Raw genomic sequence first — 27,271 nt, 5'->3', positions numbered from 1 at the left:
GTGCAAGATTTTATAGGTCAAACTAAAAAAAAAAAAAAAATCTCCCCAAAAAATGCAGTAGAAAAAAAAGTATCGCCATTTTTAAACGGCATCAAAAATATATTTATGGTCTCATGTATATTAAGGATATGTCATTAAAATTTGCTGTTGACCAGTTTCAATTTTGAAGGTGTTCACTTTTTTTTCTCCATCCCAAAGCAGAAGTTTCGTGTCATAAGACTGACATGATTCAAAAGATGGTGCAATTTCTCCTTTTTATTACATTTGACTATCACAAGAGCAGTTTGTGACAACTTGTAAAATAAAACACTCCTAAAATTTGAAATCAAATACTGGAAGAAGAAAAGAGAGGGTGGGGAAAAAAATCACACTATTTTTTTTATTAAGTTTCTAATAAGAACACTACAATTTGTCATTCTTCCTTTGTTTTTAACTCTTTCTTTCTAGAACAATTCTAAAGTTGAGGTATAAAAGGAGTTCAGACAGACGTGTGAGTCTGAAAACAGCGGTGGGTTTGGAGGCATTGGGGGGGCGGGGTTATATATATACAACAAAGATGGAAAGACAGAGGTAGAGAGAGGGGTAGATACAAGGGAAAGGGCGGCGATACAAATATACTAAGAGAACATAAAAAAAAGGATAATAATCAAAAGGGCTTTTTGGAGAGAAGGGGGCATTTGATACTGTGGAGGCCTCCCCCCCACCCCATCACTTTCATGGAAGCTTCATGGGAACCATCATTTTCCACAGCAGCAAATGTCCCGAGCAGTCAACCCCACATTTCCATCATGTACGTCATGTAACAAAAAGCCTAAAGAATAACAATCATAATAAAAAATAAAGTTGATACAGAGTTATATAGTAAATCGTGTGTGTGTGTGTGTGTGTGTGTGTGTGAGGGGGTCTTGTGGTGGAGATGTGTGTGTGTGTGTGGGGGTGTGGGGGAGTGTCCAAAGGCCAAATAAAAATTTGCATCTGACACCGAGCGCCGAGATTATAAAAGCAACAGTGAAATATTACACAAACTGTACAGTGACATCCATTACACAAGTAGAAAATAGAGAGGGAAGGTGGCCGGGTCAGGCAGGGTGGAGGGAGGGAGGCTTGATGACATTTTAGTGTATTAGAAAGTAACAAAAGTAATTACATGTCGGGATATTACGCTGGACATTTATGGTGTTTTTGTTTTCTCTTTTAGGACATTTCTGTCTTCAGAACAAGACGATTCTATATTTACCATTAAAACTTAAGCTAAAAAGTGGCTTTTTTTTGGTAACAATGTCGAGAGACAGTGGAGCTCTCATCTGATTGGCCGGAAGAGGAAAAAACAACAACATAGGAAGTTCATATTTGTAAAGATTGAAAATAAAATTCTGCGATTGGCTGGCAACCGATTCAGGGTGTCCCCCGCCTACTGCCCGAAGACAGCTGGGATAGGCTCAGGCTCCCCCCGCGACCCTAGTGAGGATCAAGCGGTTCGGAAAATGGATGAATGGATGGATGAAAATAAAATTGCCCCCCTTCCCCTACAAAAAAAAAAACAAGACAGAATTCAACGGTGGCATCATCATATCATGATTACTGACAGGGGTATTTTTGGTTTTGGTACAACAGTTGGTCTTCGTGCATATCGCAATGACGACGCACACAACTATCCGAGCGCCACATAACGCTCATTTCGTTTTTGTTTTTTGTTTTGGTCTGACTGTAATAGTTCTAACCTTTTAATTCTCTTTGTTTTTCTTAATTAAAAACCAAGGTAAAAAGTGAGAGTGGGCGGGGCTGAATGAAGACGAGAACGTGCGGCTAAAACGAGCCCTAACATGCATGGAAGACTAGAGTTGCGAGATTCCAGATGGACGCCCTCGCCATCACCAGCCCCTTCCCTCCCTCGCCCTCTCCGATGAGCTATTGGCAGCGTGTGGGGATTTTTGGTGGCGGCTGGTGCATTCTCACCCAAAAAACAAAACCACACGCACACAAAATGGTCTACAATCAGACAGAAAAAAAAGGAGGCAAACCTAATGACCAAAAAAAAAAAAAAAAAGGGGGCGATTAGTTCCACCCACTCTTCTTCTTGGTCTGCGAACCGGTTAGCCACGGCTATCCACGCTCATAACAAGGATGCTAACAGTGCAACGCGGTGATGCCGATGACGAGCCGGGCGGCGACGCTTTGGTAAGAGCCTGCTGGGGAGGGCGACCAATTGAACGAAGCCGCAGGTGAAGAGCGCGAGCGTGTGTGTGAAGATAATGAGCATATACATATGTATGTGTGAACATTATGACACGGGTGTGGTAGGAAAGTCCAGAGTTGCGCTGCTGTCCTGTGTTCCAGCACAGTGTGTTGTGTTCATGACATGATCCCGTTGAGTCCAAGATGGGGGTGAGTGAGAGAAGACGCCGCCCCAGCCCCTCCGCCCTCCCCCCCGCAACCCTAAAAGTGGAAACGGCCGAAGGCGGAAGCCACCCGGATCAGTTGGAGGTGTCTGAGTGGACGCTGCTGGGAGCTCCGGGAGGGGAGGTGACAGAGGGGGGGTTGGTGGGGTCCTGCCAGCTGTTAGCCTGGAACAACGACAAAAAATGTGGTTCAAGTATGGCGCCGTCTTGATTTGCGAGAAGGAGCCAGCCGATAAATTGGCCGATATGAGCTCATGTTACGCTGTAACATCATAACATGAGCTCATATCGCTCATGTTATGATGTTACAGCGTGCGTGAAAGGGTTAAAAAAAAAAAGACCCCACAAGTACAACACATACTACAATATGAGACAAAGATAATGACATTGAAACCATCCGCCAACCGATGAGTTGAAATGGGGAGTGGCATAATGTATATTTTCTATACCTGCCAATTCCGGCCCATTTGTCCGCTACGCAAATAAGCCCCCAATTTTCTTTGTGGCCTGTTATGCATAACGATCGGTTACAGTATTAACACAAAATTGCTTGCAAAATAAATTTAGTTTAAAATAAAAAGGCTTTTCAATAAAAGGACGCAATTTGTACATAATGCTGACGGAAGGCCAGCGGCAGAGTAAGCTTGCCCCTCTACTGCGAGAACCCCGAATAGAAGGAAGCGCAAATACTTGGATGGTTTCTTCACTAGAAACATCATCGCTCCCGAGTCACGCAAAACAAAACGGAGAACTATGAATAGTCATATCAGATTTTGTGGAAATTCCCCTGGCGTCGACACTTTGAGAACAACTGTCTGTTTGTCAGTAAAGTGTGTGGAAAAAGAAGGTCAATGAAACACTTTTACAAGATGGAAGTTGGCCCGGCTTGCCGAGAGACGCTTTTCGAAAAGACAAAAAAAATACCGCAGGCAACAAGTACTCGTTTTCTCCGCCGGTTTTAATTTGATTTCACGCGTTTGTCCGATGCGAGTCCTGTCATCCCGCAAACATACGCCGATCGATGTTAGCCATCAAGCTACGCCTAACGATGTACGTATGCGCCGGGGCACGTGACACGACGGCGCCAAAACATAAAACGTGATGTCATGGCTAAGCTCGTGTGGCTGGGAGATTGATTCGGCTTCGCCACGTTGGATACGAGGTTTGATGACTCGGGCCCTGGGTCTGTAACATCCGTCGGAAAACTGGCAGAATGTTGATGATTGTTTTCCAAACTGCTGGACACTGCTTCAAATGGTGGAAGGAAAAAAAAAAGTGTGGCTCCTTGATATGAACTGAAAAAGGACGCCAACCGGCAGTGATGATGTATTCGAAAGATTTACTCACATCCAGGCGATGAGGGGTGTAGAGGCCACTACCTGACAGCTCCTCATAGCCGCCCGTCAGGTGTGTAGCACGGTGCAGGGTATCCACCTGTCAACACACACCCAGCAGTCAATCACAGCAACTCCACAAAGTCGTTACTTTCAAACGCCGCAACCAGACGACAACATCGTCGAGTGAGTCTCCGCAATCGTGTAGTCATCGCTGCCTGTCTTGTTGACCACGGAATGTTCCGGTTCATTCTAATCAGAGCTAACGTGACACGCACCGTTGCGTTTCCTTTCCCGGAGGAAAAGGAAAGATGCCAAAAGAGATGGAGCCAGCGAGACGGCACGGAACCAAAAAGCTCACCGGGACAGGTTGTGCTCTGTTTGCGCTGGCGAATGGACACTTGCAGGGGAAAAAGTATTAGAATCGTTTCTCTGGATTCCTGCATAAATTGGGTCATCAAATGAAACCGGAGCGTCATCGAAGTCACAACAGATGAAAAAAAATCGCAATTGCAGGTGATTAGTCAGAATTTTATGGGCTGCAAATGTACCTGCGCTCATCTATGCATGCTAGTGACGTGTAGTGACAGGCGGAACAAATACAGGCATCGCCGCTAAATTGCAGAAGCTACGTTGGTAGCATGTCCATGTTTTTGTAGAATTTTTTTTTTGTCTAGGGATGAAACGACTACAAAAAAAAAACATTGAAGAATTTAGTTTGACTTGGGGAAGCAGCTATTTCAGCGGTCTGCAACCAGCAGCTCGGGAGCCGCACGTGGCCCTTTCATGCATCTGCTTTGGGCTCTCTGTCGCCAAGTTCACATGGAGCCTTGCGTTCCGATTGGAATGAAACCGAATAACCAAACGGAATGAAAAGGCTCCATGTCAACGCCTCAATTAGGATGAAAATCCTGATGGAATTTCTTTCATGTGCACAAAGTTGGACTCTTCCTTTTGCCAGGTCCGAGCAAATGTCTTGCCAGGCTGCGTCTCATCTCCACATGTTGTGTCTGCGATTTATTTATTTCTTTGTGTTTTGCTAAAACAGTCATGTTAGCTGGAACAACTTTAAAATAAATATTTCTGACATTTATCCACTACACCAAGGGTCCCCAAACTACGGGCCGCGGGCCGGATACGGCCCGTCAGCACATTTGGCCCTCGAACCCTCCTGTTGTCCTCGGGTCAAAATGACCCGCCACCGTGTTAAAAACGCACCAAAAAAACCCTAACTGCAAACAGAGGTGTCTACAAGCCTACTGGAACCTACAAAAGGATGATAAGGAAGGAACACAAGAACTTTAAGAGACTGCTCATATGTGTCAGAGAGATTCTGCTCTGACAACTGGCACAACAGAAAGTTAATGTTCCATGGCTTTTTTTTTCTATGAAGAACCCAGAGAGAGTTATTTAGTTATTATTTATTTCCAGTTTTTTCTGTGAAGAACTCAGTGAGGGTTTAGTTAGTTATTATTCATTTCATTAATCGTGTTCTTATTTGTTTCCTGACTTTTTTTCTGTCAAGAACCTGGAAAGGGTTATTTGGTTATGTGTGGCTTTCTGGAAAACAATACATTTTTTAAGCTGCCCTACGATCGTTACACTTTTTCTGTTACAAACTGACACTGGCCCCCCATCAGAGAAGGGAAAAGTTATGTGGCCCTCACTGGAAAAAGTTTGGGGACTTTGCAGCACTACACGCTGCAAAACAATTATTTGCATGGCATTAGTGCGCATCCGTCTATTGTTGTGACTTCGATGACGATCCGATGAGACGGTATTTTATGCTTGCATACTTTTTCTGTTCAAGTGCATCTGGACATAACAAGCAGAGGGGGTGGGAGGGGGGGTATGTTTGTAGGAGCGTGGCGGGGATCAATGGAGGCGGGAAGTGTGTATCGTCGATCTGCACCCGAGGGTGAAAGCTGACAATTGCTCGGCGCCGAGGAGGAGGAGGAGGACACGCTCACACAACTAAAGGATTGGACACTGCAACGATTCTACAATTCCCCAGTGCGCCTTGCCGAGGACTTGCTTGGGGCGAGAAGGGACCGGGAGGGGAAGAGGGGTCGGGATCCAAAAGGAAGCTACGCTAAAGGAAAGCTACCGCCGGAAGCCTGGCAGCGAGGGTCGGCGGGCGCAGCCGTCCTCGGTGCGTACCTGCGGCTGCAGAGAGGGTGCCATGCCGATGCCCTCCCCGTTGAGCAATCGCAGCCCAACGTAGCCGTCGCCTGCGTGAGACAAACCGCAGCACCCCGATGACCCCACAGGCAACACATGAAGACGTCACGGCGTGCGTGTTTCGTCAGTCAAAAAGTAGCGCGCGGCATTTGGGATGCTTTTGAAGCGGAGGCGAAGATACATGTTTGTGAGGAAGAGGTGACAAACTATTTCCAGGTGGCAGAAAAGTCAGTAGCTACCCTTAACCCGAACAGCGTGACGGCATCGCGGATCCGTAGGCCGTCCGGAATGACGCGTCGTCGCCACGTCACGTGTCTTACCTGAGTTGGGAGTCGCCGGTGAGTTGGCCTGGCTGGCTTGCGCCGACACGTTGGCGGCGTCCACTGCTGTCTTGACTGCGTAGAGGTTGGCTTCCTCCTGGAACTTGCCGATGTTCTTCTTGTAACGTATTCTCTTGTTGCCGAACCAATTAGAGACCTGCGGAACGGACGCGCCACGCAGTGTTAGGCTGACAAACCACACAAAAGCAGGCTTGAAATCCACGAGGCACAGACTCACTAATGTCACCCAACCAAACCCCATCATCTTGAAGGCACATGCATATTGGTAAGCAGGGGGGGGGGGGGGTAAAATGTGCAAGTTTAAATGCTAAAAAAGGTTTAAGATTTTTTATCCCTCAATGTTCTTTTTTTAATTTTATTTTTTTTAATGAGGAGAAAATCCCTCATCCAGCTCTTTGCATCTGAGTTTGAAGCTCAGGTTTTTTTTTTTGTGTGGGGTGAGGGGGGGATTTTCTGTTTTTTTCATTAGCTATAATAATTTTGGTCTACATTGCAAGTAATCTGAAAAATATTGCAGATTTTTATTTTTTCCCCAATGTTCTTTTAAAAAAAAATTAACGAGGAGAAAATCCCTCATCCAGCTCTGCATCTGAGTTTGAAGTTCCGTTTTTTTTCATTAGCTATAATAGTTTTGGTCTACATTGCAAATAATCTGAAAAATATTGCAGATTTTTAATATTTTTTTGCCGACATTAACAACTTACAATGTAAGACAAAATTTCAACAAAATGAAATTCAAGCATTTTACCACAAAAAAGCGCAAATAATATAAAACAGTCTATAGTTGTATGCGTTGAGGGCCCCTCCAAAAAAGAAGTTATTTTATGAGTTGCATTTTTATTCTCTCAAATTAACAGGCTGATTAATCGCTAATTAGAATGTTATTCAGCCAAATATTGGAATCTTGACTGGACTAAAAATTAAAAAAAAAATACACACGGGTGAGAACCAAGTTACCTGAGACACTGTGATCCCGCACTTTTTGGCCAGCTCCTCCTTCGCCTCCTCACTTGGGTAAGGATTAGACAAGTGGGAGTAGAAATACTCGTTGAGCACCTCTGTCGCTTGCTTGTTGAAATTGCGCCTCTTGCGTCTGATGCGGGACAGAGGAAACAATGGGCAACATGCTCGGAATGTCCGCCGTCGTGCAAAAGGATTCTCCATTTTTTTGTTCTTGGAGAGTATGACCAGCAAATCAGACAGACGGACACGCACAAATAAGACACGGGGGCTACGTTTCGCACAGACCTGGCGTCAAGGAAGCGCGAGCGCAGGATCATGACGGCCTCGCAGGTGCTCTGCTTGAGCTGCATCTGGATGGAGCTGAACTTGCGGTGGATGATGGCCACCATGCGCTCGATCTCCTTGGGCGAGATGGGCCGTGTTCGAGACTGCTCTCTCAGCAGGTTCATTACATGGTTGGTGAACTCGCTGCATGCCTGCGGAGGGAGAGAGCGAGAGAAGACGAGTCTTGAAAGCTTCTCGTGATAAAAAAAATAAATTTAAAAAAAAGACAAAGGAGAGAAGCTGTCAGGTGCTACGAAAGAGTCGGTGGATGTGAAGAGAGCATCTCGGCTCGCTAACTCTTTCTGACTGGATAATCTGCTTGTCATGAGGAAGTATGACGAGGAGTTTTCACAGACGACATGCAACTCCAAAAAATTGGGAAACTTTGGGACATCCGTCCACCCGTTTCCGATCACGTTTGTCCTCATTGTGGTCGTGAGCGAGTCCTTAATGAACCAAACATTTCATGAATTCGGAAGGGAAACGGAGGACAGGGGGAAAAATAAAAAATAAAAAGCACAAGTGTTGGAAGGGCTTGCAAATTCCGCACACTTGAGCTGCGACGCAAAACCAGGACCGCTCACCTGTGAAGCGGGCTTGCCAAATACGACGATAGCATATTGCCCTTTTTGGGATAGGATATAAATAAATGTATAACTTCCCAAATACGACGATAGCATATTGCCCTTTTTGGGATAGGATATAAATACATAAAAAGGTCATTTAAAAAAAAAATAACCAAGCTAAAACGGTTTTTGGGATCACTTAGCTGAGATGGAATTCCTTTTAACCATTGAAATAAAATGGAATAGAATCACTCTGCATGTTAAATCCTGACTTTTTAACGTTAACGTTAGCATCAAAAAACGTCTAAAATCATGTCTACCTTCTAAGGAAATGTATATTACAAAGAATATACCAATGTGTTTGCTAAAAATATTTTGTGTCTTGTGTTGTATTATTTTGTCATTTTATGTTAACTGTTGGCGGCCCGTTAGTCCAGTAGTTAGCACGTCGGTTTCACAGTGCACAGGTACCGGGTTCGATTCCAGCTCCGGCTTCCCTGTGTGGAGTTTGCATGTACTAAAAAACAAATCACTTTTGGAAGAATGCTGTTTGGCTAATTCCAAACAATACATTTTAATTCAACAATGTAGTCCTGTTCGGAATGGGCTCCAATTAATTTGACATCCGCTGTCCAGTTTTGGGTAGCAACCACATCGGTCGGGTCCTTGAAAGGTGGCGCTCGACACATCGCGGCACCGCTCGGTGCAAACGCGACTTAAACGTGACCGGGAGGTTTTCGAATGATCTCCAAGTAGCCCGTGCATCACACCTGTTCATACTTCTCCAGCTCCGAGTGGTATATCTGGCGAATCTGAGCGAGTTTGGCTCTGTAGTCAGAGTGTTCGATGCTGCTGTCAGTGGGCGAGCCGCCCGCCGCAGCTGCCGCGGCCGCCGCGGCAGCAGACCCGCCACCTTTCTCTGGCCCGGACACGCCTTCTGCCAGTAGCATGTTGTCCAGACGCATGATCTGCGGATCTGGGGGGTCTTCCTCCTGCACGCCTCGTATACTCAAAACTGGACAGAAAAATAGAAAGGGGCGAAATGTTGTTAGCTGAGGACATTTTAGTACGGGTGCCGGTTGCGCTACTTCAAAAGTTTTACATTCCGCTTCATACATTGAGCTATTCCTTCCCACGAGCGCGTCGGAAAGTAAACCCACCTCTCCTAAAATTCAGAGAGGTCAAGCTCTGTCAACCCCAGCCGGGTTCTTCCGCCCGCCCCTAGTGGTCGCCGAGCGAATTGCCACTGAACCCCAACTTGTGCTCGGGTTGCACAGCAGAGGGCAGTGTGGTCCCTCGGTGGCAGGCTGCCAGCGATAAGGGCATGAGGCATGGGACCAGTAATGGGAGTGCATGTGCTGTCACTATGAGCCCCAGTGGCCATAAGTATAGTTATCAGTCGTTGCTCTCCACCACTGTATTATACCAGGACCTCTGTCAGCCCGCAGCCCCTCTCTCATCTCTCTCTTTCACACATACACAAACCTCCAGATAACACACACCGTTGGTGGAAACTTTCTGCCGCAGACGACTCTCTTTGACGTCGCCGCCTCACACGTTTCACTCCATTTTCTTTTCACACTTTTCCAGGAGAGGTAAAGAGAATGAGTCCACCTCTTGGAGACAGAGTGTGTGCCTCTGCAGGTGAATACTGTTGCATTAACATGGCAACATTGCCTCTTGCAGGTTAATAATGTGTTAATAATGCGGAAAAAATGAACTATTTTATGAAATTATTAACTCATTCAGTACCAGCCAATTCTTGACCAAGTCTGAAAAGACGTTTAAAAACGTCTTCTGTGAAATGAAACTCCCAATGATATTCGGAGTGACCGTACCTTTATCAAGCACACTACTATTTTTTTTCAAGTGCTTGACAGTTTCACAAAATATCAATGGACTTGTCTAAAAATGAAGCCAGAAGTCCCCATGTGACAATTTGGTAAACAGGAGACTAACTCCAGGATGTTTGCTTTAAACATACGCCAACAATATGGATGACAGAATTAATCCCGCAGGAAACTGGGTCGGTCCTCGCGGGTTATGCTAGTTTAGTCAAAGGTGACGGGAGTTCACGGGCTCAATCGGTGGAAGCGTCTCTGCTTCGTGTGACTTTTGTACAACAGTGAGTCACTGTGTGGATGTTAAAAAACTATGTTAAAAAAACAAAAAAAATCCAACAGGTTAGTAACTACAAAATGCGTCTGAAGTGCAAAAGAAGAAAAGTTCCCGCAAACATTGCAGATGCCACAAACCGAGCAGATGAGTTGTTTTTTTTTCCCCCCCTCCAACCTTCATTTGATAAATGAGTGTTCCACCATTTGTAGCAAAGCGTCCAACTTCCCTCCCTCCCCTGCCTCCACCCCCTCCCCTCCTTTTTTTCTTGTTCCTTCTTGCCTGTTTCTTTGCCTCTGCTTAGGTCTCTTCTCTTTCCAAGGCACATTCCTGCTCTGCTGCTCCCCCATCTTAGGACTCAGGAATGCAGCAGACCCTGCCGCCTGAACTAATGACCCTGATTCGCCCATCATTTTCCCTCCACTTTTTCCTCCCTCGCAAGTCATTCACCAGCAGGCTCTTCGCTACTTAGTCTGAAAACGTGAAACTAATTCAACACCCAAAAAAGGAACATTTGGGCACCTATTCTTGCTGCTTAAATGGTCACCTTTTTGATTGAGGCGAGTTGTGTGCGCAGACAAAAAAAAAAATTAGTCCATCACGGGTGTCAGCGGGGCTATTTTTTTTTAAACTGCCCATTCAGGGAGAAAGAGAGCTGATGTACAGTACAGAGGGCAACTGTAGAACACCGAGAGCTTCTCACCAATTTGCCCCCACTCCCACCCTCATTATGCCCCCCCACCCGTAGCCTAATGCCCCCTGCATTTCCCTAATTACTCTAATTAAGCCGTGATTACCCACAATCCCACTCAAGCACAGTCTAGTGGTCGAGTGGTTATTACAGCAGAAGCTACAGTGAATTTGGATTGTACATATGGCCGTGGAAATAAGGGACATTTATTTCCAAGAAAAAGGATTCCATCATTTTGGCTTGTTTTTTGCTCTTGACTTGCATTTTTAAATGCTGTGGAAAAAAGACATCAAATAGGGTGAGGGGGGGGGCTGTTTTGCTCAACCGGCTCTTGAGAGCGCAGGCACGACGGTTTGAGTTAACGACAAGCGGCGCTTACTTAAATTCCGTCTTACTCCGATAAGACCGAGAGAAGAAGCCGACAGTACTTTGCACATGTTCCCACCCTCGCGGTGGCACAGAGAGATGGAGCGAGCAGCATACACTATGAAATATTCAGGGTATCCAGCTGGGCTTTCGCTGCATACATAATCTTTCTCATTTCGGCGGCGGCTTTTGCCAGCCAGCCAGCCAGCTAAGCGCGCGAGCCGCTGAGCTGTGCAGACACAACATCGGGGGTTGTGGCGTTTGGAGCTTGGCTGTAAGTAACGGGGTGAAGAACCGAAGCAATACTGTGGTGTGATGTACATTAACCGTAATGCCGTCCACACCGAGGCGCAGATAAGACTTAAACTCAGTCAGTATATCATTGCTCAGCTCACAGCACAAGCTTTATCCTTGTCTGTCTTTCCCCTCGCTAGCATCCCCTTTTTCACTCCCGTCTCCCCACCACCAACACGCATCCCCTCCCCCCTTCTCCCTTTCAGCGCACCCCCACCGCCTCTCTCACCCCCCCCTCTGTTCTCCATTTCAGTCGAGTTCTCCATGTGAGCCGCAATCCCTCATGCTGTCAGCCACCCCCCCCCCCTCGCCCTCTCTCTGTAGACAGACAGGATTAGCATTTTAATTGCATCAGCTCCCTTGGGTATTCTCAGCCTTTCACTGGGAGAGAGCAAGGGAGCGGGAGAGAAGGATAGGGGAAGGGGAGGAAGAGGAGGGGAGAAAAAAAAAGGTGAGGAGAGAGGGGAGGGTGGAAGGAGAACCAAGGAGAATTGCAAAAAGGAGTCGCAGGAGAAGATGTGCGTCTGTGTGTGTGTTTGCGCAAAGCGGGGAAGAGACACCGAGCGGTTACAAAAAATATATATATATATAAAGAATCCAGAGTCGAGGCATGCCAGCGAGAGGGAGAAAAGATGGGAGTGTGAATACATCAGTTATCCTTTCATTACACAGATAAAAAGAACTGGGACACGGAGATCTTGCCACAATTATAAAAAAAAAGTGTACAGTAAAAGAAGGTGCAAATTTACCTTACAAGGAAAATGGGAGATCTGCCTGTTACAAGCGCTACTTATAGAAATATGCTATTCATAACATTTTTTTAATCAGGTTATTGTCATGCTAGTAGAAAGGAACCAAAAAAAAAATAAGAGGGTCATTGGAGACGAGGACTTGGACATCAACACTAAAGAGGCCGCATTATAAATGAGACGTCATCTTAAAGAACTCCAAGTAAATGAAAATGCTGTAAATGTTAACATTAATTAAAGCAATGTTACATATCCTTTTTTGTATTAAATAAGGTGTTTTTGGGGAGGAGTACAGTCAACTTAATGAGCACAATCCATATGTTCATTGCTACTTTAAGCAGCTCACACTAATCAGCATCTGTTTGGGGAGCTCACCAGAGTCTTGTTGCACGCAGCCCTCCACGACGCTACAATTTTACACAAACACACACACACGCACGCACGCACACACACACCTGTACATACAGAAACACAACGTGGTCTGATTACTGTGTGGAATTGGACAAGTCGCACTTTGAGCGACACTTCAGCCCCAGCACATCATTAATCAGCACTTAATTAACTAAAAGGGATAGATTTGGACGCTGAAGCAATGACGACACGGAGCCCCCGCCCACTTTTTTTTTTTTGAACGTTCATACACACCGTCTTACTCGAGCACAAACACACACACTTAACACTAATGAGGGATAGATCAATTAGTGCTGTCAGGTAATGGGAAGCTTTGCTACGTCTCAATCATTAATATGCATATTTTGTGTGATCAAAACAATGCGAGAGTCGAATACAATTTTAATATTAACTACCAAAGAGCGCAATGCAAATAAAAATCACAATGTTTATATTCTAACATGCAACTTAGCTGATAGGCCATCAGAGTCCGTAAATGACTAATTAATTTATCGGAAAACAGAGATAGTAGTCATTAAAATGCAACGCTAGGCTCCATAAAAGAAACAAAAAAAAATCGTCATCACAAACAGCACGTTAAATTTAATTTGCTGAATTTTCCCCATAAAAACTTCATGATGTCCGTTTCTGCGATTAAATGATAGAAAATGTGATGTCAGAGGACATCAAATTATTTGAAGTGCCGGCATGGTAAGGGCTGAAGTAGTTACTTTTATTGTCATCAGAAGAAAAAAAAAAGTTAAGACGTTAATCCCCCAATAAGCACAGCGCCTGCTTTACGAAGCAACCAAACTAAAAAAATTATGTATATAGATTTTTCAAACAGAATCTGTCAGAGGACTACACATTTGCCAAGATTTCTACGATGAATGAAACCAATTAATTAATTCTAACATTTAAACATTTCCTGAATGTTCTGCGTTCCGAAACTACCGCCGATAATGTGACATGTGACCAGCTCAATAGAAGTTTTAAAAATCTCTGGAGGTGGTAGGTATCAATAAACAACTGAAATGATGTGGAAGCATAAGTGTACACACCCTCATAACCGGGAACGTGGCTGTGTTCAGAGATAACCAATCAAACTCATCTGAAATCAGTCAGTACACACCTCTCAGATCGTCCCCAAATAATTTGAACAGTTCATAATTCCTTCCACCTTGTCTTATGCCCCAGTTACCAAGCTCCCAATTTGTGTGTGTGTCTGTGGGGGGGGGGGGGGGGCTAAGGTTCGATGAAACCAAGGTTGAAATTTTGGGGACATCGTTCAAACGGGTATCTTTGGCACAGATACAACACTGCTCATCGCCATCCTACAATGACGCATCAGTATGAACGGGGGAAGGAATTATGAACAGTTCCAAACAGCAATCTGTGTTAGCTCTAAACCAGAAGGCATACTTGATAGAAGAGCTGAAATTTATTTGGGGTTCGGGGTTAAGCAGACGCACTTTAAATGGTCGTGGGTGTGCGCCGACTCCAATTTTAGCTTGAGCTTGAATGTAATCGGTTAATTACAAACCTAGCCACACTTCTATAAGAGGGTGTGCACACTTGTGCAATCACCTCATTTGTTTATTCTTTTTAAGTGCCCTCTTGAAAATATATATTTTTGAATTCAGATGTGTTGTCAAGGTTATATGCCACATTGATATTGGACAAAGTTTTGAAAGGGTTTCTTTTGGTCTCATTTGAAGATGGGTGTGCAGATTTTTTCAGCTACACTGTCTGCGCGGTGTTGCATTGCGGTGGTCTGCCTCGATCTACATTAATTCCCCATCGCTGACGCTCTTGTGTAGACGGCACACGAGTTGAGACTGGAATCCACGGCGTATCTTCCGGTTGCGGCTTCAGTAACGCACTCCATTTTGCTTCTGTTGCTTCAAAATGTGATTAATCAACACTAAAGGAATGAGGATCACAAGAGTTGGTCTCCGGTGTAATATCAAGCCCGGTGCCGTTGTGCGCGGGGGGGAAAGATGAAAAGCACGGCTTTGTGAAATGTCACAAGAGGAAGAGGAGGATGAGGAAGGCGGCGGCGGCGTAAAAAGCAAAGAGGCAACGGCACGGCTCGACTCGTCCCCCAGTCGACTCTCATCAGGCCAGCTGCCTCCTGTGCTCATTAGCGCAGACTCTTAAGGAGCTCCTAAAGACTTTGTGAAAAATGAACGCTCATTTGAGAGGTCGTTAATTTGCACTGTTATGCAAATGATGCCGCAATTAAGCGATAGATCAGACGAGCGCTCCTCATTTATAACACGTGAACAAGCATTATGACACAGTCAGATGGTGTCACAAAGCTGAGGCGACATGTTTAGCCTACACTGGTTGATGCACCTCTGAGGAATAAAAGCCACCGGGCTAATCATGTTTATGGTTGGTCAAAATACCCATGCACCCGTGTTTTTTTTCTCCAGGTTATTTAAGTGCAAGCTCACCTGTTGAAAAAGAAATGGGTCGAAAACTAGCGCGCTTATCGTTAGTTATATTTTTAGACGGACACCATATCATAGCCAAACCAAATGTAGTTTTTAACTCATTCAGTACGAGCCAATTCTGGACCAAGTCTGAAAAGACATTTAAAAACGTATTTGGGAGTGAATGAGTTTAAGTGGCTTTGACCAAGAATTGTTGGGGGGAAAAAAAAGGCACCAAGGCGTTAAATGAATTAATGCAGGTGTAAAAACACCCCCACAAAATTAACACATTGGCGTTAATATCAACCTGCTTCGTTTGGTTACAAGCAGAGCGCTAAAGTGATCGATTCCCCCCCACCCCCCCATTTATTTTAAACAGAAGACCTAAGTCAACTTTGTGTCAAAGTAGGTTTACAGCGCCGACTTTAACCACTATATCACTGCCAATCCCCGCATTTATGACGCGGTGTAAAACAGTGTGAGATAACGACCTGAACAATAGCAGAGGAGTGGAAGGCTCCCATCAATGACAATTAATCCTTAATTAGTCAGGATTAAGAGCTGGGATCTGACATTCTCCCACCCCTTCTGCCACCCGACGTATTGCAATCCAGTTGACAACGTGTTCGCATGTCTTTTGAATCAAGAGACCTTTCAAAGCAGTGTGAGAGGAACAGGACATGCTGCGAATAAGAGCAGATGCGATGAAGAGGTTGGAATTCCCTGCATAGGGCGACGTTGCCCCAGTGTGTCAGTATGGCGAGTCGTGTAAGATTTCCTGGTCTTGAGATTTACTCAGAAGTATCACACCTGGACACAAATTTATTTGAGTAGCTAATCACATATCACGGTAAGGTGAGGGGGATGGAACGGGCTAATTAAGTGCTTCCAGTTGACAAACTTGACATTGATTCTATCCTGAGATTGGTTAAATAATCGCATTCGTTCGTGCCGTTGGCCAGTTATTTGACTGTGAATTTAAATATCAGAATCGCTGGTGAAAGGTGTTGTATAGGATATATTTTTTTCCTTTTTTAAAATTGTTCTTAAATAATACATATTTGTAGCGTCATAAGAAGCTGTAGATTAAAAAGCGAAGCGTGGAGAGTATCACCAAAACGCATGAGTTTTCTTAACAAAAAATTACGTCTGCGTTGACGCAACATCCAAGCGGTCGCAGCCAACTCGGTGGCTGTGCCAAACCGTTAGAGTACACAAAGAAACAACAGATTAATACTTTTGAGTCCAAATTTGGTTCATTTCCTGTTTTTCCACCAATCAACACTACTGGTCAGTGGCCATGTGGGTCCATTTCTAAAAAATATATAGATCATTGACTATTGTTGAGATTTGAAATCATCTTACGCGCTTTGCCGATGCAATGTTATCAGCTGAAAAACAGTTTTTGTTTTGGTTCCATGCCAGCGATATGTACAGCGTGGAGACACTCTGTTGTGGAAATGCACAAGTTCAGTCAAAGAATTGGAGCCAGCGGCCTCTTGAATATCCACATTCTCGCTTTTATTCCCATATGATTCCTTTCTCTGTATGATTATAATGCATGTACAGCAGCTAAGGCAACATGCTTCTTCCTTGAAAATGGTTTGTGGAAAAAAAGATTGCGGGTGGGATGTACATTTGTCGTACTGTGGTCGCACAGGGGGTCTTACTTGTTTACCTTGCAGCAAATTGGTTATATGTGCAAGGGTCAATTGCAGAGTGTGCAGAAGCCAGTCATGTATATTTTTTAATGGCGTGATGAAACAGGACAAATATCATATAAGGGCAACTAAATATTGCACTGGGGCATCTTCATCCAAAACTCCAGCTCAGTTCCTGTAGGAATAATGCCACATGGGGAAAGTCAGCCGGACCACACAGCGTTAGGCCTGGGCTGAAGGTTGAGGTGCCTTGCTTCACCAGTTGAAATTGGGAGGGGGGTGGAAGGGTTGGTGATGCGTCTGTCAGGGCCAGGGGTCTGTGTGATATTAGCCGTCTGCCAATCTGGCTTGGGAAATGGACATCGAGTAATTACTCCTGCTCTTACTGCCTCATCAATCTCCCTGTATCACTCCTGCACCCCGCCCCCCCAACACCATCTTTTTTCCACTCTCTTCGGCGAGAGAGAAGGGGGGCGGGGGCAGGCTGAGTGACAGGACGCCACGCATCACAAGTGAGATTCCTCAAAAAGCAATGAGATAATCCTGCTCCACTGCATTGCATTAATACAAATCGAGAGGTTTCAGGAAATCCTTTCAAAAGCCGAGAATTTGTCCATGTGTGGAATCGGGGTGTGGGGAGGGGGCGGGGGGTTAGTGCTGCTAGAAAGCTTCATAAAAATACAATAATGACAGCCCATAGGTTCGGAACAACAATAAAATGTTATTGCTTTTCTAAATTGGGCTCTTTAAAACTTGTAATAATTAAGATGCTGTAATGAGGCCCGTGGTGCACAAAGCTTCGAGTGTGCGGTTCAATTAAATTAATAGCACCAACGTGTAAGTCAGGTGGGGCTAAAAACAACAAAAATAAAAGAAAAAAAATAAGTTTAAACTACATGCTAACCTCCGGTTGTTGTTTTTGTGGCCAACAAATATCTACCATGGTGTTCATTTCTTAATTTATTTATTTATACTTACTTGAGTCAACGCCTTAGAACTTAGACTTGTCAAAACAAGCCACTAATGACTACGGCGGTCGTGAATAAACAACCGGGTTAATTAACAGCCTGTTTTGTGTTTTTACAACTTCAACTATGTTGCAATTCCATTAACATGTAATTGAGGCCATTTGGCGGCCTGAGCTCTTACTGTATTGTGATGCGTGCCACGGAGGGGTGCTGCGAATAATCTGCGACTGCGATCTGAAAACGGGGTCATCGCAGGCATATTAGCTCGATAAAGATTGTTTGCAGAACATCACCGCCGCGTCAGAAGTCGCGCACGCTACCTGGCAGCGTAACGGAGGTACGCACATTTCTGTGTGCCTTCATGCTTGAGATTAAAATTTTCAAATGGAGCCAGCCAATTTCCTACAAAGACCGTTTTAGTTTTAACACTCATTGGCAAGAAGCCGCCCCGTCTTCGCCCTTTGGTCACCATACGCATCGCCACCCGCACTCTCTGTTCCGAGCACTTTTATTAACTCATTCAGTACCAGCCAATTCCGGACCAAGTCTGAAAAGACGTTTAAAAACGTCTTTGGGAGTGAATGAGTCAAAATCTTTGCGACCAAAGTCGGCGTTACTTTTCAATCCAATTCCATGGCCCAAAAGACTCGAATTCTCCTCAGCCAATATTAAAATCACCACGTTTGGAACTTGTTATTCACCGTGTGCAATGATGAAATGTTAAGTAACGGTATCACACCATCGTTTGTCGTCCATGCATTTACAATTGTTGCGGGGGCATTCGTTTTGCTGCCTGTTGCCAAGGTCAGCACTGCAAATGAGAATCTGTTTTCAATTGCCTTAGCTAGCTAAACAACGGTTAAATAAAGTATAAGTAAAACGAGGACAGCTTCCCGAGCTAGCTGCCACATATCAAATGTGCGCTTGTCTTTGTGGTCTCCAGGGGACAAGGTCGGACGGTATCACATCAATTCCTCGTAAAAACCATTCCAATCCTATTCAAAATACCTCTGAAAATAAATTGGCATTGTTCGCGCGCGTAAATAAAAGGAACTTGAGGGGTTGTGACAGACGAGAGTCAGCGACAAGCTCGCATTGTTTACGTGCGCGGCAAATGGGAGAACATGAAAGGCAAACGGATAACGACGAAAAAGACGCCTAAACTAAATGTAAAAACTTCTGAGAATAACCGCGGTAGCTTGTGGGAGATGTTTGGTAGACGCTGTCCCATTGCACTACACGTGAGCTATTTTTACAGTAAATACCCGTGAGAGCCAGGGAGAAGAGAACAAGAGTTGAAGCAAAGCCCCTAAACTCCTCACTCTGATCATGTTACGTCTTTTACTTTCTTCCTCAAAGTGTGTTTTTGAAATGAACTATTAATCGGGATCACATTTCATGCAGATGTCGAATCTGCTGGGTCGGGTGGGTGAGGCAGCGAGAAGGGGGCACTGGCATTTTGCGCAGGAACATTTCCTTTACAATGAAAACAATCTAACCAACTGCAGCACTCAGAGGAATTCACCTCCCCCCCCCCAACTCACCCCCCACCCCCTCCTGCTCCCCCAACAGCACCATTACATTTCCATATCAAAGCCCCGAGTTCAAAGCGAGTCTTCTCTTTCAAGAAAGGGAGTGAGGCTGAGGCAGAGAGGACAACACAGAATCAGTAGGAGTAGACCCAAAGACCGAGTTCGCTTTTATCCTCCTTCACTGCGCTTGTACTGTATGTGAGAGGGAGCGAGCGAGCAAGAGAGAGAGAGAGAGGGAGGGGGAGAGAGAATGTGTGTGTATATGCACTGATATATACACACTCCTCAGTGTGTGTGTGTGTGTGGGGGGGGGGGGGGGGTCGAACTGCATAAAATGTGTGGAGCTACAGGAGGGTTACTGACTGGGTCTTCCAAAAGCAGTACCGAAGAGGAGTCAATTCCCATTCCGCCAGCATATAATGGAGCCTGCAGGGGGTCTTATGAGGGAGCAGAGAAATGCCAAAGCAGGTAACGGTGCAGCGGGGAGGCCGCTTGCGTGGCAGATGGCCAGCAGCTAACCAGCAAAGCCAAATAGTTCTGCATCTTCGGATATTCACCTCCAGTATGGCGCTATCTTTGAACTAACCTTTGTGCCCCCCCCCTTGCATATTCGGCTTACTGTACGAGTACGAAGAGAGCTTCTTTCTCTAGTGGGCTGCGAGATGAAATGTGAAAATCAAAGTGAATGGCATTAGGGTAAATAAAAGCAGCCGTTGCCTAGGAAACGGTGGTATACCCTGCCCCAGTCACTCAAGCCGAGCCTGTACTTTTCTCCAATCACTGGAGAGCAATAATACATTATTGACAGAGGCCCACGGCGGGCAGCAGTGCAGCATTTTCAAATTGTATTTGAACAAGAGAGGATTTTTTTCCCCCTTTTCTTTCCAGAAGATACACATGTGAGAGGCAAGCACACAGGGGAAAGAGAAACCAAGGAAGGGGGATACGAGGGTGGGTTAGGGGGGGGATTCAAAATCCCACCCATTCACACTACCATAACCATCAATCTGCCAGCCATCCTAAGCCTTCGTCCTTTGAACCGCACTCGAATGTGTCAGATAGCTGACTGGAATAGCTAACAAGATGGGGATAACCAGCTGGTTTTCCTTAAAGTAACGGAGCGACGGCGATCAAAGGCTAAATAACCGCATGTGTTTCAAACATAGCCTTCTATCACCTCGTGTTTAGATGAGATCGGGCAACGTTATTAGAAAGGGTTTTGTATTTTTTCGTTCGTCTGGTCGCACCGCTGAGGGTAAAGCATTGATAGGCGGAGGCAATTTACTACTGGTGCATAATTGCATGATACTGCAGCGAGTGTGGACGTTCTAAGAGTGCGTCGGAGAACAGCATGTCGAGGTGGGGTAAGAGACTAAAACCCCCGCCGAGTCTTTTCATATCTGCCTCATGTCAACTGTGAATATTCTGTCAGGATTATACGAGGGTAGTTTTCTTATTTTTTTCCCTCCATGCAATTAATTTGAAGACGATATGGTAGATGTTGTGATTGCGGTACGTAAGTGAACAGTTGTTAGTGTCCGAGGGAACATGATTTCACCCAAACCTACTGACAATCGACACCGCAGAGTCCAAACAAAATACAATCGACGCTCAATCATTTGCAAATTCGGCGAGGCCAGGAAGGAAGTAGCTCGGATGCAGGGAAGCCATTATTGAAAGGAAGGCGCGACGGTGCACCTCCAAACTGGGGTTTCAAATTGTGTGGAGTGACAGAATAAAAACAGAAAAAAAATGCTAGGAGTCGAAACTCACCTGTCTTCTCTTTGATCTCACAGAGAACACTGAACAGGGCTGGCTTCATTCGGTGACAGTTAAGGGCATGCTTCCTGCACGAGAGAGAAGAGGGAATCAGAAGTGGGGGAGAGAGCGAGGAGTAACAAAAAATAAAATAAAATAAAAAGGAACCCCCACACCCCCCCATCTCAACTTGTACGACGTCTTCCTCTTCTTAAAACGCACGCTAGTCTCCCGAGGTACGCGCAAGTGTTTCAAAAGTGTGTCAAGCAGAGCTGCTTCACAGCATTCTCAATGGGAATTGCTTTTGTGTGTGATATCAGAAATGTATCTCATGCATCAACGTGGTGGGGGGGGGGGGGGGGGGGATTTCGGTGATTAGCAGTGTTGGGCAAGTCGGGGAGCTTTAATAGCTAATGAGTTACAGAGTTGCTGGTGTGTTCTGTAACCGCTGGCGTAAGTCGTCTGCATGCCCGACTTGTAAAGTAGTCGTGGCAAATATTCAGAATCGGGAGTTGATTGGCGGCGAGTTTCGATGAGACTCAAAAACTAATTCATTTCACATTATTAAGACTTCCAACTGGAGCGTCAGATCCATTAAATCTACCCCGGTGTATCTCATTAGATTCAATCACCGTTGAAGTAGCGGGAGATGTGTCATTCACATTAATGGCAACTGTCTGGCCGTGACAGAACAAACATGAGCCCATTATGACATCACAACGGGTGCATTATGAACATGTCGGAGAGGCAATAACTTTCGCGCCCCCCCCCCCCCCGCCCCCATTTGGTGTTCAGATGAAACAAAACAAAATGTGATGAGCATGGACTGAAAAAAAGATGACACGGTATTTTCCACCAAAACAAAACATTTAAAAGACAACCACAAATGAATATGACTTGGCTACACCTGACCACAACAACAATTCCAGTTGTGAACGCCCCGAGTAAGTCAAGCAGGGACTGCATGGACGGCCCTAAATTCTATTTCTTGTAGTGCTGTCTCAATGTGATCCAGAGTAATAGGGCTGCAACTATCAAATATGTATTTTATTTACAAGAATTGGAAGCATCGGAATGATATTTACTGACCCCGTATGTTGAAAACACACAAGGAATTTGTCTTGGGTAGAGCCACTCTCGTAGACCAGCAACAAGCAACCTTAACATTCTGTGAATCATCCCATCGATTCATCGGATAAAAAAAATTTAACTGCGTTATTAACTAATTCAGTACCAGCCGATTCTAGACCAAGTCTGAAACGACGTTTAAAAACGTCTTTGGGAGTGGATGAGTTAATCTTTGAGTGTGAACTGATTCAAAACTTTGGACATTTAATGTGCTCTTCCTGGCTCGCCACCAACACGCCAACCTAGTTTTTTGGGGGGTTTTCGGCAGTTGCGAGCATTTCCAGGCTGACGTCTTGCTTCCATTTTTTTTTTTCATCGCAGCGCTACAAATTGATGTAGCGTTTTTTTTTTTTTTATGTGGCATTAAACGTATCACGGCTGGATTTGAGTTGGGGGAGGGCTGCCATCAGAATGGAGGGTATGAGCAGGAGGGGGAGAGGGAGGTGCTCATGCGGTCCTGTACTGACCTGTACTGGAAGTTGACTGGCAGGCCACCCCCTGCCGTGCCCCCCCCTGCTCTCCCTCCCTCTGTGGGGTCGTCTGATCCACCCCAATGCGCCGGCGAATCTTCTGGCCAGCATCTAAACATATGGCGACAGGAGGGGGTGGGGTGGGTGAAGAGGATGAAGGCGCAGGGCAGGCAGGTTGTGCGGGAAATGGCACCAAAGTTCTTGCGCTGCCCTGACCGCTCCCCATCCCAACACACCCTCCACAACAGGAGTGTCATGGTCACGTGTCAGCCTCGTCACATGTTCTGTTTGGAAATCATGACTGAGGAGTGGATGCGGGAGGCACAAACTTGACCAGAGACCGGAGTAAGAATTACGACGATGACGACCATTCAGTTTTCAGCGTGGCCTTTGGAAAAGGACCAAACCCATTTGTAGCGAACGACCTCCGACAGGGCTGCACAATCCCGTGCCTTCGTTTTCTCTTCCAAACGCTGTTCAAAAACAGCTGGAAAAATGACCCAAAAAGATATGCTAAAATCGTCTTGTTTGTTTTGTTGTTGTTTTTAGAGTTTTGTACTGAGCTAAACCTGTAAAAATGTATGTTACTGCAAGAGTTGGCCATTCTGACGCAAAAAAATGGTGTCTTATTGGTCATAAACATTGTTGGCATGTACTTTACGTCAGTTCTTGTAGAGGATAAACAAACTAAATATAAATAAAACACTGACTTGAATAATGATGCAATTCAAATCATTGAAAGTTAAAAATTGTGCCAAAATAAATCTTGAAAAGCAAAATATTCTAAAACGGGGAAGGCATGTCAAAACGTTTCACAGAATTATATTCTATGCGTCCCCACGGGACTAAACAGTGTATTTTGATTAATGTTGCTTTTGTGGAATATGAATTAAGCAGATAAATCCACTCGTTTTTATCCATTTGCCATTTTGCCTTGGCTCTGCTCATGAACGTCACAGCTCACCCGTGGGCACTCTGATGTCATTTGAAGTCGACAGCAAGTGCTAGTATAAGGAAATGGTGGAAAGATAAAAAAAGGATGGATTTACTTGCTTAATTTGTACCGCAATTTGACAACCACTGCTACATGCACTATGAAAATGAAGACTTTGATAAGTAATGTCACAATAAATTAGGTCACGAGCACAATTGCAATGACTGTTTTGACTGCGGCGTATTTGAGCATTCCATGAACACTGAACATGCATGCCCTCTGTTTTGACACCCTACAGCAGGGGTGCCCATTAGGTAGATCCTGATCTAACGGTAGATCTAAGACAGGTCCCAAGTAGATCCGAGGTTTGTTGAGGAGAAAAAAAAATAACATTTGTGTGTCTTTGTACATGTTAGTAATATATTTTTTGTGTTAATGTAGGCTGCACCCTAATCATCCTATCAGTCTCATTTTCACACAAAAAAAAAATCAAAAAAATAAAATAAAGCATGTAAATCTATTTACGGTGGCTCGTGATTACGTCACCGGAAGTTGTTAGCGCTCAGCAGTTTGCAATTGCAGCCTGTGATCAGAGCTGTTGCGCCTTATCTTTTATCGTCATGATTCTCATTCAGAGTTTGCTTCATGTACAATTCACCGAGGGCACGAGCAAAGAATAGGAATCTAGGAGGGCCCAGGGAAGCACTTTAAAACGGTACGTGTGAGCTACGATAGTTAACAGGCTGCAAAAGTTCATTGCATGCCTCCATTTCAGGCTGTTTCTCATCATGGCGTGCGTGTGTGTGTGTGTGTGTGTGCCGGTGCGCGCGTCGGTAAGGGTAGATCCCGGGAGGTTAGTTGATCGAAAAGTAGATCTTCAATCCAAAAAGTTTGGGCACCCCTGCCCTACAGGTTCCATTGTTTATAATGAAACATCAGCGCTATCCCGTTCCAAAACTTCAACATCAAGGTTTTATAATGTTTGCTTTTTCAGTGTCTGATTTTTTTATGTAAATAAAGAGCCATAACAACCCACAGACAAAAAAATCTGTCCCATTGAGTACTTTCCCATCGCGTCGCTAAGTTTTGTTGCCACATTTAAGCAGACTCTGCAACATAACCCCTGCATAGGAGGTAAAAGCAAGTTGTGCGTAGTTGTCAGGTCGGTTGCGATTGTTTTTTTTTTTTCCCCCTAGCTGAACTTAAAAAAAAAAGGCCAATTAGCAAGCAGATGAAGGGTTTCCAACCTCAGGCAAGTCAGGCTGTCAGCTAAAAACAAACACCCACTGTTCAATGGATGAATATTTTATCAAATGGAATGAAATTGCCTTTATTGATTAAATAGTTTGCACATTACAGCCTGCGTTTGTCAGAAAGAAGTGCCTCTCTTGTGCATGAACGGCACAAATTGGACATACATTAAAGCAATAGGCGTTATTAGAAGTGGGACGCATATAGTACTCCAAAAGCAGCCACACCTTTAGTCATGTACTGTATATTTGTAACCTGTTTAGCCTGTTACATACACTGTACTTGTGCCTGTTTAAGAGAAAAGCACTATCATTTGGTCGATGACGATTCACGCTGGTGTGAACATATTTACAGGGGGGGGGGGGGTTGTGGGCGTGACAACAACAAAAACTGCACAGGCCCAGATTGTATACTCAAACTTGCACTTCAGAAAAGGTAACAAAAACAAACAATCACGGGGGCACGCTCGGCCATATAGTAGCATCCCTCCCCCTCAACACCACCTCATTAATAGAAACTCGATTTGCGGACAGCTGCACTCGCGTACACATTATAGGAGAATTGATTGCACCCAGCACACAATGAAAAGGATGAACACCAGGGAGGGAGGGAGTGAAAGGGGAGTGAATTAATTAAGAGAACCAGGTGGTCAAATGTTGGGTGGAAAATCACTAGCTAATGACACATCACACTGTGGCTACGGTCTTGCGAGTGGACGCCTTCCTATTGTTGAGATACCAGGGCTTTATCTAAAAGCTGACCTTATGCTCCCTGGGCCACATGGCGCATGAGTGCTCGCTGCTCGCATATATTTCCACCTTCGCGAGGAATAATGGAAACACCGGAATGACTCTGTGATATGAGCATTCAGTGAGGAGTCGTATGAATGAATGGCTGCTGTCATCACAGGGAGCTTCTGACTGGATACGCGAGCCAATTGAGTAATCCCTGCATTCATTTGCATTTCATCGGATAATGACATCGACTATCAATTGATGCAGAACGCTACTCAGACGCATTGGGGTGCAATTAGACAAATCTCATTAGGCATAAACAGCAAAGTGGTGCAGCTTTGGGGTGGGGGGCGATTCTGCACACACTGCCTTATATGAACAAAAACTACATCAACAACTCAATATGTACCTGACATGTCTCTCTCCAAGTGGGAGGAATGTTTTTTTTTAATCGTTTTATACAAGGGTTAATAAAAGGTCCTAAAATGTTAACTATGACTGCTGCTGTGATGTAATGAAGCAGTTATATGAGCCATGCAAGTGCAGTTTAAGTGGCAGCCAAGTAGTTGGGAGATCATTAGCAGTGCAACAACCATTGTCTCGCTGTGAAAACTCAAACTTTCACAACTAAAAACAAAAGAATCCGCCAACGTCCGCCGGTTATGACACCCGAAATGTGTTTGCAAACTCAAAAGGCAGCTGAGCACAATTGATGTAACAAAGAACTGCCAGTTTTATATAAACACTCGTAAATCGCGAGCGTCAAAGTGGTTGCTGATCATGTATTATAAAGTTGATGATTACAAATAATTGTTATTTTAAAAGAATCGTGTTTGCGAAGTCCGAGCTCCAGAGCAGCGTAGCAACGCGATGGAAAATGGCTCTTGGCCGCTCTTACCTGGCCTGTGCTTCGTCCAGGCTCTCGTCGGTGATGGCCATTATTTGCTGTAGGATATCCCCGATGTCTTGTTGGGGCTGGCCGAGGGACTGCTGTTTCCGAACAGAGTCCGGGTCGCCCACGTCGCCTGGCTGTAGTCCACCAAGTCCGGTGAGACCCGTCAGCATCCTCGTCTGGTCATCCATACTTTGTTAAAAAGGAAACTCGCCGTTTTCCTTCCTTTACGCGAATACACGCACACACGCACGCGCACACACACACGCACACAAATAGCTAGCCTGTTAGCTAGCCCGCAAACTAGTTTCCGCGACAAACATACACGCACGCTTCTTTGACGAATAGTAGGTAGTTGGCAACAGTTGTTGTCATGAAGCGGTTCACGCAAATACCCTAAAACATTGGCTTGTTGTTGGAAAAAAACGACGGGGGTGGGCGTGTGGGGGGCTAAAAGCGTTAGCTAAGCACCGAGTGAAAAGCAGCTAGGTTAGTAGCCGCAACCCAGCGGCCAAGAAGAAGAAGCAGCAGCGGGGACACACACGCACGGTCCGTGTGGGCTCGCCTCGAACATTGTGGGATGAGTGATATCAAACAAAAAATAAAAAATAAAACACCAGCGCCAGTCTCTACGGGTGGATTTTTCGCCGCCGCCGAGTCCAAAAATCGAGTGAAAGCGGGGAAGGGAGGACTCCGACGAGAGAGCGAGACAGAGCTCCTACCGCCACAGACTACGCTTGGCCATTGTTGTTGCTGAATGTCGCGCGACTATGTGGGATGTGCTGTACTCGC

General features: G+C 45.1%; 1 protein-coding gene across 4 annotated transcripts; it reads right to left on the bottom strand.

Annotated features, from left to right (window-relative positions):
* Positions 1-1,676: 1,676 nt before the first annotated feature.
* Positions 1,677-27,261, bottom strand: pbx4 (pre-B-cell leukemia transcription factor 4). Of its 4 annotated transcripts, XM_052048423.1 has the most exons (10): positions 26,486-27,261; positions 22,666-22,779; positions 21,086-21,159; positions 8,879-9,123; positions 7,504-7,694; positions 7,213-7,348; positions 6,235-6,391; positions 5,894-5,964; positions 3,747-3,833; positions 1,677-2,564 (listed from the first exon to the last, which is right to left on the bottom strand). In XM_052048423.1, exons 1-10 carry the CDS (start codon positions 26,668-26,670, stop codon positions 2,475-2,477), a joined length of 1,350 nt encoding a protein of 449 aa, XP_051904383.1. In that variant the 5' UTR covers positions 26,671-27,261; the 3' UTR covers positions 1,677-2,474. The 4 variants fall into 4 exon arrangements, with proteins under 4 accessions (XP_051904383.1, XP_051904384.1, XP_051904385.1 ...); XM_052048424.1 differs by lacking the exon at positions 22,666-22,779 and having other exon boundaries at positions 26,486-27,259; XM_052048425.1 differs by lacking the exon at positions 5,894-5,964 and having other exon boundaries at positions 26,486-27,257.
* Positions 27,262-27,271: the final 10 nt, after the last annotated feature.

This window comes from Hippocampus zosterae, chromosome 17 (assembly GCF_025434085.1).
Source record: "Hippocampus zosterae strain Florida chromosome 17, ASM2543408v3, whole genome shotgun sequence".
Classification (NCBI taxonomy): domain Eukaryota; kingdom Metazoa; phylum Chordata; class Actinopteri; order Syngnathiformes; family Syngnathidae; genus Hippocampus; species Hippocampus zosterae.
This window is presented reverse-complemented; position numbering and strand designations above follow the sequence as displayed.

Excerpts from the sequence above, each read along its gene's own strand:
- pbx4 (XM_052048423.1), bottom strand. The coding sequence starts at position 26,670 with ATGGATGACCAGACGAGGATGCTGACGGGTCTCACCGGACTTGGTGGA. Across the intron at positions 22,780-26,485 it reads CTGGACGAAGCACAGGCCAG|ATGCTGGCCAGAAGATTCGC; the intron begins GTAAGAGCGGCC and ends CCATATGTTTAG. Across the intron at positions 5,965-6,234 it reads ACCGGCGACTCCCAACTCAG|GCGACGGCTACGTTGGGCTG; the intron begins GTAAGACACGTG and ends TGTCTCACGCAG.